The following is a 12267-nucleotide window of genomic DNA, read 5'->3' as shown; positions in this document are numbered from 1 at the left end:
GGGCCCTCACAGATTTTTAAAACATTAACTAATATACACACATCCTCGAAGCATAAACTAAGTATGTATCAACCTAGGCCTGTGCAAATTTAAAAAAACAGAACAATAGACACAGCTACGTTCAAACTCTGTGTCACAGCTGGATCTGATAAACAGCTGAAGGGGTCTGGAAAGGTGAATCAGGATCAACAAACTCCTTTTCTCCAGCTCTGAAGAGAAGGATATATCCACGCAGCAGGACGGTACCCACAGATTACCCCATGCAAAAGAGTATTTCTCCTATTCCATGTCCCTGTACTTGCACCAGTGGGCGGGACACAACCCACCTTTCTAAAAGGAGATGCGTGATTGGGGGTGCCTGTGAGAAAGAGCCCAGGCCCAATCACGCAGCTCCTAGAAAAATAGCGTTCAGAGGAACATTTTAAATTGCAGTGGGCATTTTCTGTTGGCCTTCCTGACGTCACTGCGAGGGCCACGGTTCATGTTTGGGTGGGCCAGGCTCATGTTTGGGTGGGCCTGGCCCACCCGGCCCACCCGCTAGAACCGGGCCTGAATGTAAATACGGTGCTATGTAAAGCGCTCCAATACCTTCGGGTCGAGTTCGCGCTATATAAATATGCAACAAAGAAAAATATATATATATATAGCTGGGTTCAAACTGGGGTGGCATGGTGAGTAAAACAACAATGGATTTAACCCACATCTGTGACTAGGTTGAATGTTTGATTTGTTCAGAATTCCCTCCACTCTCTTTTTCTGTTGCTATAGTCACCATAAATGAGAAGAGTATGTCCAGACGTTGGTCCTGTGCTCACTGTATTCAAGTGTGCTTACTGTGCCACTGGATTCAAGTAAGCCTGGCTAATGCAGGGTGATACCCCCAAAACCGCGTCCATGGTGTTTGTTTCCAGTCCACAGGTGGACCTGGCTTGGCAGTTCAGGCAGGGGGAGCATGGTCAACACTGATTTGCATATAGCTGGTTCTAAACTGGGGTTGCATGATGAGCACAAAACATGGATTAAACTGTGACTGGGGTGCATGTTTTCTTTCTGCATTCCGTCCATTATCTTTTTGTTTTGCAATAGTATATTGTATTTATAAACAATAAGAGAACTGGATGGAAATCTTCATTTTGTAAATTCGGGCGTGTTTAATAGAAGTTGTGGTTTGAGTTATTTGGAAAGCATCACCATTTCAAGATGGCCGCCGAAAATACAGCCTGGCAGTCACACTCCAATTAACTGAACCTAACCTTCCCACTGGGGGCATACAGAACAAGAACATCTGAGTTCCCACTATCAGCCGCCATATTAGGGTCAGTAATACACAGCAGGACTTTCGGAATATATCAGAGATTCATGAGCAGTCTCTGAACTTTTAGCATATCTTTGAGAAGTCAACGTCTTGCAGGGGCAATAAGAATCCAGCGACTATCTTCTCTTCCGGTGTCTGCCATCCGCAACATGCTGTTTCACCTGTTTCAAACCGGGTTTAGGGGAGGATCTTCTCGCTGTCTCCAAAGGTACCCAGTGGGGGGGGGGGGGAGTAGCTGGAGGGAGAACGTGCAGTGGCTTGCGGAAGCAACCGCTTCACTTACTTCCTGAACTGGTTTGGCCACAAGCGGCCACCGTAGTCAAATGACCCGATTGAAATTATAATCCCATTGATGTCAGTGAACACCCTTAGATAATACGTTCAAGTATAGTAAAACAGTAAATGTGAAAAGAGTGAAATGTGCGCAGTGTTTTAAATTTCAGGGCGATAACTGCATATGTTCCCGACATTACGGGATGTTGGGGCTAATATTCGGACGTTTCTTGGCGTCGATCAAAATGGTGATATTTGAAAGCGGTGCGGTTTATTTATCCGTTACGAGTTGTTGCGAACAATTAAGGGATGGGGTGCCCTCAGGCGCACATGGTTGCTGATTGAGCTCACATAGAGTCAGTGACGTAAATACTTGCCAGTGGGACAAAGTAGTGAGCAGGCATCGTGTTACCGAGCAATTTAGTGGCTGATTGGGAGTCAGACTTTCATGGGTGATTAATCTTATTTACCTAGGTCGTTTATCGGGCCACACATGGGGTTATTGGCACACTCAGGAGTTAGGCAAGCAGGGTGGTGAGAAGTCTCTTTCCTCCGGTCACACTGGGTGTCAGCGTATGTGTGTAGAAATGAATGCATAGTGGTGAATGCACCATCAAGTTACATAGATACTGCCTGAGGCAGAAGCTGAAAACACAGGGAGTGGCTCCCTTCATGCAAGTCAGTGGCTGAGTATGAAGTTGGACTTTGTAATGAAGACGCAACACCATTATCAGCAGTTGAACGCGTAGTGTAATGGTAGTGCAGGAGAGAGCAAACACAGGTCAGAGCTTTTCGATACTCCCCACAAACTGTCCCTTCTGGAGTGCTCAGGTGGATATGATCAGGGAGTTGCCGATGGCCCAGGAATGTAAATACTTACCATTACCCCCAAAACGCATGACAGCAATGCAATAAGTCCTTTTTATATTACTTTTGGGCTAGGGGTCGTAAGACCCCTGGCCGTATTTATTATTATTTCACACAATAAACAAAACACCCTTTATAACTTTTTACACAGTAACCACATTATCAGCTTATATTTGTGACCTAGCCTTAACAGAGACTCTAGTACATGGGAATCACCTAACCATAACTAGTCTGTTCCTGTGTAACCAAGAAATTATTTCCTAACCGTTCCAAGTGAGATCAAGACTGGCCCTGCCCCTTCTTTTACCTCTTCAGGGGCCCTCCTTATGGGAGGAGCCCACTTTCCCTCTGCCCTCCCTGTCGTGGCGCGACCCCAATGACGACCGACACAAAGTGTATCTTTCAAGAGCTTTATTTTCTCGCCTCTTACTCTTGTCTCGTCCCTACTCTAACTGCCCGCTTCTCCCGTCGCTCCTCCTCTTCCTTCCATCCCGAAACTCCGCCCCCAGCTACTAGACTGCTTGCAATATTACATCTCCCCCTTTGTTAACAAAACTTGTGACAAGTGTTCACATTTCTTCTATTAACCGTCTAGGCCGTTGAATTTCGCTTCTGGACCGGAGGGACATGCCTTCAGACACAGTTCCATTGCTGCCCTCAGCATCCCGTTCCCGACTTATAGGTAGCCGATCATGTCCTTCACGGCGCTCAGTCACAGACGTTGTAAGCCCCGAAGTGAGTGTTTCTTTCATGGCGGGACTGCATTTTTGGAAATGGGATACATTTCGAGTGATGCGCCTGTTCTCCGACTCAGCCGTCAGCATGGTGCCCTTTTGTCGAGTGACTGTGAGTGGCTCCGCTCTAAACCGACAGTCCGTTTTCTTGTTTTGTTCTTGCTTGACTACAACACAGTCCCCTTCATGAAACGAGAGAGATCTAGCTCGTCTTCTTTGGTCCGCATACACTTTCATGCTCTCCTTGCCAGCTCGATCAGCAACTACTACTTCTTGATGAACACGGCCTGGTGACACCGGTCGTAAGGCACCCTCCCAAGTGGGTATCCGCGTCCGAATGGGGCGCCCCAACATGAGCGTAGCCGGGCATTTACCTGTAGTAGCATGGGGTGTTGTTCGATACGCCCAAAGCACTTCATTGTTAGCTGTTTGCAGATCTCGTTTATCGACGGTGGCTTGCTGGAAAGTCTTTTTGAGTGTGGCCATAAACCTTTCAACTGTGCCATTGGCTTGGGGCCACAAGGGCGTTATTTTCCGATGCTGGACATTCATCAATTTTGCAAAGTCACTAAATTCCCGTCCATTGAATGGTGGACCATTATCTGTTTTCAGTTCCTTGGGCACACCCCAAGCTGCAAAGATTTCATCCAAAACCGCGATGTTGGCGGCAACTGGTGGACGGCACAAACTGGGCAATGGGAAACCGTGAGTATTCATCCACTATCACGAGAACATATTTGCCTGATTGCAGTGGGCCATAAAAGTCCATGGCTAGTTCATGCCACACTCCTGGCGGTAGCGGGGTCATCTGCAGTGGGGCTGGAGGATCACCGTGACCTACTAATTGACACTGCGGACAATCCTTCAAGGTGAGTTCCACCATCCGATCAAGAAGTGGGAACCTGACACGCTCTCTGAGAGCCCATTTTGTCGCGACCACTCCCCGATGACCTTCATGGGCCAGGTTGATGACACCTTGTCTCAGTTGACTGGGAATGACGATCCGTTGATCTCTTAGTAGCAGACCCTCTGCGGTGACAGACAGCTCCTCACTCACGTTTTTGAAAGCCTGCAGTTCTTGACGCATTATCGGATCACTCTCCTCATTGGGCTCTTCCTGTCTCCATCTGTGGGTCTGCACTCGGCGTATCACCCTCTGTAGCATCACATCGTGCAGGGTGGCTTGTTGAATGACCTCCAGAGGAACGGCGGGTGGTCGAGCTTGATCCACTACAAAATAGATGTTTTCCTCCGTGACGGACGGTCCAGATGTGTGGGATGCCCTGGGGTGTCGCGACATGTAATCAGGTGGGTTGGCTGATTTCCCTGGCTTGTGCACAATGATATAAGTATACTCTTGCAGGCGCAGGCCCCAGCGCTCTATGCGAGGTGGCATTTTGGAGCGTGGATTTCCAAAAATGGTGACAAGCGCCTGATGGTCTGTCACCATGGTGAAGTGCTTGCCGTATATGAACACATGAAAATGTTCACAGGCCCACACCACTGCAAGACTCTCCTTTTCAGGTTGTGAATAGGCCTTTTCCGTGTCGGAGAGACTTCGGCTGGCGTACGCCACTATGTGTCTTTGATCGGTGTCGTTGTCATATTGAGCCAGAATGGCCCCTAAGCCTACAGGGCTCGCATCCACCGTTATCTCTGTCTTACGATCAGGGCTGAAGTATGCCAGACTGCCGGCCGTTTCCACAGCTTGTTTGATCTCCTGAAAAGCCTGCTCACAATCGTAAGTCCAGTCAAAAGGTTGTCCCTGCTTGGTCAGGGTTCTGAGCGGATGACTGAGGGTGGCATAATCTTTGATGTACCTCGAGCAGTAGCTCGCCATTCCCAGAAAGGACCGCACATCACTGATGTCTCGGGGACTCTTGGTGTCATTCAAGGCACTCACTTTATCAGGGTCGGGCTTCATCCCGGCTCCCGAGAAGACGTGCCCGAAGAATTTCAACCTCGACTGATGGAATTCACATTTGTCTTTGTTAAGCGTTAAGTTAGCTTCCAGGAGAGCATGGCACACTCGGTCGAGGGCAGTGTCATGTTCCTGGACATTTGCCCCATACACTAGGATGTCATCGCTGTAATTTAGCGTGTTGGGGATGTGGTGGATGGTCTGGCGTATGGCCTCCTGAAAGATTTCGGCGGCCGATGAAATACCGAAGCTCAGTCTTTTATATTGATACAACCCCAGGTGCGTTGCAAAGGTTGTGATGTACCGAGAGCTCTCGTGAAGTTCCAACTGATGGTACCCTTTGTTGAGGTCCAGCTTGGAGAACACTCGGGCACCATTCAGCGCAACTATCATGTCACTCAGATGTGGTCCTGGGTGTCGCTCCCTTTTGATGGCGGTATTGGGTACCCGCATGTCGACACACAACCGGACCTTTCCAGGAGTCCCTTTCTTTGGAACAATGACCACTGGTGACACCCATGGCGTGGGACCTTCCGTTCTTTCAATAATGTCAGCCGCCAACAGATCCTGGAATTCATCCTCCACGGCCTGCTGGAGATGGAATGGCACACGCCGAGGATGTTGAGCTACAGGCTGGACTTGGTCATTGATGTGTAAGCGAATCTGGCACCTGTTCATTTTACCAAGTCCCATGAACAGTTTCGGGAACTTGTGGACGATGTCGGTATCATTGCTGACGCGATAGAGAATTTCCACCAGTCGCAGTCGCTCGGCCGTTGGCAGACTAAGAAGACAGTCGGCCTCCGGACCTTCGATGACGTGGATAACAGCGGGGACCGACATCGTTCTGTGTCTCAGTGTAGTTGAAAACTTCCCTAGACAGGGAAGCGGCTTCCTGGACATCCAGGTGTAAACCCGGACATATGCAGGACTCAGAGGAGGGAGAGGGTTAATTTTTTTGTACTCGGTCACAGGAATGTAATTTAGTGACGCTCCACTGTCCAGCACAAATTTTGTGGCATGTTCACCGACACTGATGTCCAATCGGGGATATTTCTTGAGTTGGTCCGGGTCAGCAACCATATTCGCATATTCAACTGAATACTCTCGTTCATCCGATGTTGACCTGGATTCTCTAGATGGGGACCTCCTCGACCATCGGGATGTCTGTGACTCTCCGCTGGAGTGGGAAGACCGTGACGAGGACTTTGGGCGGTCATGCACCGCTCGCGCGTGTCCACTCGCGACGACCTGAGTGTGTTCTTTTCTTTCTCTCGGCGATATTCCCCACACATAACTTCAAAATGGTTGCTCCGACCACACTTGCGGCACTGCTGGCCCATTGCCGGACATGCGCCTGTATGTGGGAAATCATACCCACGCCTGTAACACTTCCTCACAGGCGCCTTCCTCACATGTTCCTGGTGTTTGCCTCTCCTCCCTGACTCAGGCCAACGGCGTCCGGAGCGCCGGTGGCGCGAAGATGGTCGGGAATGCCGCACTCGCTCCCTGGACCATCGGCGAGTGCGACTGGCTTGCACCTGGCAGACTTGCTCTCTGCAATCGGCACGTCCTGCCTCCATCTTCTTGGCCTGTTCCTCAGCCTGATCGTGCACCCTCGTCATCTCTTCAATTTCGTCAAGATTGTGTCTCTTCTTCAGCAGCTTTCTCCGGAGTGTCTCAGACTGGCAGCCATCAATGACGCGCTACCGGATGGCGTCCTCTGTTGAAAACGCGTCGAAATTGCAGTGGCGTGCCAACCGACGTAGCCGTGTTATGTAGGCACTCATCATTTCTTCTTTCTCCTGACGCGCTAGTTGGAACATGTATCTCTCGTAATCTACGTTCTTCTTGTGCAGAAATTTCTTGTCTAAAGCTTCTCGTACTTTGGCATACGTCCCCGAGTCTGCAGCCGGTAGCTCTTTAATCATTTTGCTGATGTCTTTTCCTATGAGATTGCGTAGCGCAATTAGTTGATCTTCATCTCCTGTTACCTTGGACCCTTTAATATAATCTTCAATCCATTCTTCCCATCGGGGTCCCATGCTCCCGCCAACCACGAGTGCCAGGGGTTCTGGGGGACGCAGATGCGATAATCCCATCACAATGGGTTTGGCTTCATTACGTACAGGCGATCCGTGATTTGACATCGCAATTTTTTTCTATATGATACACTCTACTGTGTTGTCTTCCTGCACTTACTCGTGCTTGTTTGTTGACGCACTCCTCATTCACCTGCCACTGCTTCGTCGCTTATAGCATGTATTTTCCGTATTGTCTTTAGTTATATTGTTTTTTTTTCTTTCTTGCCCTTGCTCGTGCTTGTTTGTTGACACAATCCTCATTCCTTTGCCAATGCTTTGCTGATTTTAGCCTGTATTTCTCGGGTGCCTGACTCTAAGATGGCCGCCCATTCCTTTCATAGGGATGTCCTCCTGTGACTGCCTGATTCTAAGATGGCCGCCGGACTGACGTCCCACGAGGCTTGGCTGCTCTCACGTCCTTCCCCACACGCTCAGGGCTGCATCGAGGCCTCACTCGCCAGCTCCACGCGGACTTCAGCACTCCACCCTCGCTCCTCTGGGACTTGTCACCATCCAGGTAAGCGCGCACTTCAGCCCCAGCTTCTTCTGGCAAACACGTGCTCCAGTCCTCACACTGGAGGAGGGGGAGAATTACTCACGGCGGGCCAGCACTCTTCTGATTCTCGCTGACGCTGACACTCGATCAGCACGGCGGAGCCGGGGTCTCCCTCTCTCTCGACCCTTCAGCCTCACATGGCCTTCAGCTCTCTCGGGGCACTTGGGCTGATTTTTGGTGCGAACCGCGACTCCTTTGAATTTTCTCTTCGGTGCTCTTTACCACGGGACTCAACACGATCAGAGCATCGCGGAGCGCTTCCAATGATCGCTGGTCTTCGGGGCAGACGGCGATCTTATTTCAGGGCTCGCGTGTCGCGACGGCGACTACCTCTGCGCGCTGCCCAGGGACGGACCACGTTTCCTTCGGGGTTCAGGGAGAGCAGACTGCTAATCCCACCTTCGTCGCCAGCTGTCGTGTCGTGACCCCAATGACGACCGACACAAAGTGTATCTTTCAAGAGCCTTATTTTCTCACCTCTTACTCCTGTCTCGTCCCTACTTTAACTGCCCGCTTCTCCCGTTGCTCCTCCTCTTCCTTCGATCCCGAAACTCCGCCCCCCCAACTATTAGACTGCTTGCAATATTACACTCCCTACAGGGAGGTCTGCAAATTCTTGTGCAGGAGGCCCGGCTGCCCTTAGCATACCTACAGCCGGCACCCCCTTCAACTAGGTTTTTCATCCCCCAAGGGCCAGTGCTAGGTTGTGCCCAAATGCGCCTGCGCAGGTTGTTGATATGTGATGGACCGGATCAGCGACCGCCCATACACCCCCGCGCCCCTGCCACTTCCTTGCGCCGTGGAGGCAGCACTCTTTGGAGGGTCTATGTATTCAGATGTTAAATTTGGTAAAACAGGATGCCGCAAAGTGTCCCCCCAATCTTGACCCCACCCAGCAACTTAAATACGACAAACCAAGGGGAGCAAAATACTGTTGCACCAAACAAGAGAACACATGATTAAATACCACACTCACGTCATGATCATCAAATCCCAATAATAACACTTTCAGCAGCGTAACCAACCCCCTTATGAGCAACACTAAAGGGGCCTCGTTCTTGGGATGGTGGGTGGGGAAAAACTCGAGCCACCGTGGCTTCCGGAGAGGCGACGTGAGGGGGGCACAACCTTGGGTAACCCAGCACGTGTGCGAGGAGTCCGTCGTGGCAGAATGACGACCGCGTGTTGCCGCAAGCAGGATAAAGAGACCTGCCTGCGGCCGCTTAACTAAGGGTGGGTTTTCATGTTCAGCTGCCCCGGAAGCACTAAAGTGCTTCTGGGGCAGCGGGTGTGTCCACCAATCGGTGCCATTCCTAGCCGGAAGGACGGGGTGACCACACATCACCCGTCCTGCTGTCCCCTGGCTTCCAGCCATATCTACGGCTCTCTGATAATGCTACTGTGTGTAACCGTATGGCACAGACTGCACACCATATCCCTAGGATACCACAGACTTGTGCAAGGTGGTGATTGGTCTCCTCAGAAGAGGTGGATAGCCCAAAAAGTAACAAGGGTCTGGAATGGCTCTAAAAGTCCATGCATGAGTCGATCCATGATAATGTTTGGCATGGCGTTTGTGCTACAAACATCATATCAAGTCCGTACTGGCCTGGGAACCAAAATTAGCCGTCGCAAAAATGTTCAAACCAGCTCAACTCCCTTCCACCATTTCCCTCTTTTGCTCACTACTTCTCTCTTTCTCCTAAAGCAATGTTTTATCGTCAAGCTCTGTAATTTAATAAAGGAGACTTTCACTTTACCTATGAGGATCTTTTTATCCTTTACAACAAGCAACCACTGTTTTCATGTAACAGTGTGGGTGCAGTCTTAATTTGTTAAATAATAAGTGCCAGTGCCCAAAGCACTGCTCAGAATCCCGTCCGGCGCCATTCAATATCAGCTCGCTCTGAACAGCAAGGCTGTGTAGTTCTTACATACATGCCAATAGACCTGATTCAGGTGGGAGACTCCCGATGTTCGAAGCAAAAAAATGGCTTTATCTTGACTGTCTCCCGCTTGAAATTGCTTCTCCTTCAATAGAAGACAATGAGGAAAATGCATTCTCCTGATAATTTGTTTGAATATCTCCCACTTCTAAAATTTTGGCATGTATGTTCTTAATCCACCTCAGGCCTCGTTGATCAGCTGTCAGACACTTCATGCCCCTTTATCTCACTCATGCGGGTTCCTGCTCTTCCTCTTGGTGATGGCTTTTCCGTAGTTCTCTTCCGTCTTCCTTCTAGTTTGTGCGTTTTCAGGTCTCGCCTGAGCCAGGGCATGCGCTGCTCTGGCGAGACTTTTAGTAAGTGGGCTCAGAAAATGCTACCATGGCCTACCTAGAGCTTGCGGTTAGGCGCGCGGGTGCGCGCTTACGAGTAGAGGCGCCATCTGGCTTTCCTCTTGCTCTCCCGCGTGCGCCTCGCTCTGCTTCTCTGTTTTGCTCGCGCTTCAACTCCCTCCCCCTCCCTCACCACAGGCCGCACGCCGAGACATCAAGGATGAGTGTCGCACGCGAGCTCTTTGTCATTCCACCTCGCAATTAAAACGCTAAATTCCTTCCCGAAAACATGTGTGCCTTTTTGCTTACATCGCTGCGTCTATGTGTGCATGTCTAGGTGAGTTTCATTTTACTTGTTAATATTGATTTATTTGAATCAAAACAAACATTGCCAGCAGCAAGATAAAATCCATACAGTCTTCCATACATTTCTGCACACTTATTTATACAATGTGTAGTATTTAACAAGTTAAAAGCGCCCCCAATCTGCAAACATGAGCACCTTTTTAGCTTTCCACTGTATTAATACGGACCACTTTTACTTTGGGTGCTCAGACGTGAGTCCCTTGCTCACTTTGCCACTGGTTTCAAGCAAGCCCGGCGGAAGACGGCTGAAATGCCAGAAACCGGTCCTAGGAAGCTTGTTTCCGGTCCTGGGAAGGCATGGCTTGGCAGTTCGGGCTGGACTGTTCCCATGAGACACAGGGTCAGACTGATTTGCATATGGCCATGTCTGAACTGGGGTGGCAGAGTGGGCTAAAGAACGGTGATGGATCAAACCCGGATCTGTTGACTGGGTGTGAGTGTTTGATTGGTTCTGATGCTCCGTCCATCCCCACCCCCTTTTGTACAACAAGTTAATACAAGCATTGGCAATGCCAATCTGTCTCGCCATTAGGATCTTGTATGTATTTAGCTATGCAGCACATTAGCGTGGGTGCTGAATCACTTTCGCACTAGACGTCAGGGTAAGTGCGTATCAATAAGGAAGGCGCTTTTTGAGGCAGCAGAAGCTCTCCGCAGACATCAGCTAAAATGCTGAGTATCGCGCTCCCCCTCCGCTAATGTGCTGCATAGCTAAATACATATAAGATCCCAATAGCTAGACCGATTGGCATTGCCAATGCTTGTTCCCTCTTGCTCGCGATCAGTCTCTGTGAAGAAAAATGAGTGGGCCCCCCTGCAACCTCCCACTCAAACTAAGCACTGATGGGGGAGCTGGAGAAAGTGTCAGCAGTGTAAGCAGCGGCACTCTGCATTCAAAGACTGCCCTCCTATGGTTCCAGCCCACCGGAGAAATGCAACAGAAGTAGGATTACCTTTCGGCACTGACTGGATACTGGACTACATAGGATACAAAGGACTACAATGACCGCCTTCACAAACCTAGACAAAATGGATGCCCCATGGAATAAAAGGACAGTTCACCAATGCATCATATAAAATATATAACTCTTCTTCAAAATTACAAAAAGTGTACTTTTGAACATGCATGAATGTTTTCATTTAGTATATCAAAATATATTACTTCATTGAAAGGTATTTTCATGCCTCGTGACTACAGTGCCATTAGGGAACTAAGAGGCAGGCTACTTGCCATGTGCACCCCAATGTAGACTACATTCCCTTACATGAAGCAATTTATAATATATTAATATATTAATAAATTAAAGGCTAATCACCGACTGCAAACGCTTCGACCACATCTCCCCAGCCCTCAAGACCCTAAATTGGCTACCCGTTGAGGGAAGATCAGCATACAAGACTGCTTTCATTACACGCAAAGCCCTCCACCAACAAACCCCACTATATCTCTCCGACAAACTTGAAAAAGCGGGCTGCGCCCGGCAGACGAGAAGCTCTAATGCTCTTCTTCTCGTCCCCCCTATCAAATAGGAGCTCCACACAATCCCGTTCCTTCTCGGGAAACGCCCCGAACATCTGGAATGCCCTCCCCAGAGACCTGCGCTGCAACCCCTCGTACCACAGGTTTAAAAAAGACATCAAATCCCACCTTCTGTGCAAATACTGGGGTCCGTAATCGCTGCATTCTACCCTTTATTCATCCCCCGATATACATTCCCCCCCGACAGTCTTTTTCTGTCCGACTCTTGTCCCCTCTCTCTCCCTCCTTGACTTTTTTTCTCCACTCTAATGCTACCCTCCCTCCATTTAAAACTTACCTCTAGCTCCTCCTCAATTCTCCCCCAAACTTGTTGCTCCCTTCTCCTCTCTTTTG

The 12267-nt window shown here is 49.5% G+C and overlaps 1 protein-coding gene across 1 annotated transcript in view; it reads left to right on the top strand.

The window, feature by feature from the left end:
* The first annotated feature begins 1277 nt into the window (after positions 1–1277).
* The window catches only part of ABCB8 (ATP binding cassette subfamily B member 8), a 432700-nt gene continuing 421710 nt past the window's right edge, over positions 1278–12267 (top strand). Inside the window, exon 1 of the mRNA XM_085628480.1 lies at positions 1278–1523. Coding sequence (XP_085484606.1) covers positions 1465–1523 — 59 coding nt within the window. The 5' untranslated portion in view covers positions 1278–1464. The remainder of the gene's footprint in view (positions 1524–12267) is intronic.

The sequence above is a fragment of the Triturus cristatus genome, chromosome 10, assembly GCF_964204655.1.
Source record: "Triturus cristatus chromosome 10, aTriCri1.1, whole genome shotgun sequence".
Classification (NCBI taxonomy): domain Eukaryota; kingdom Metazoa; phylum Chordata; class Amphibia; order Caudata; family Salamandridae; genus Triturus; species Triturus cristatus.
The sequence above is the reverse complement of the archived record's forward strand: the minus strand, read 5'-3'. Positions and strand labels throughout refer to the sequence as shown.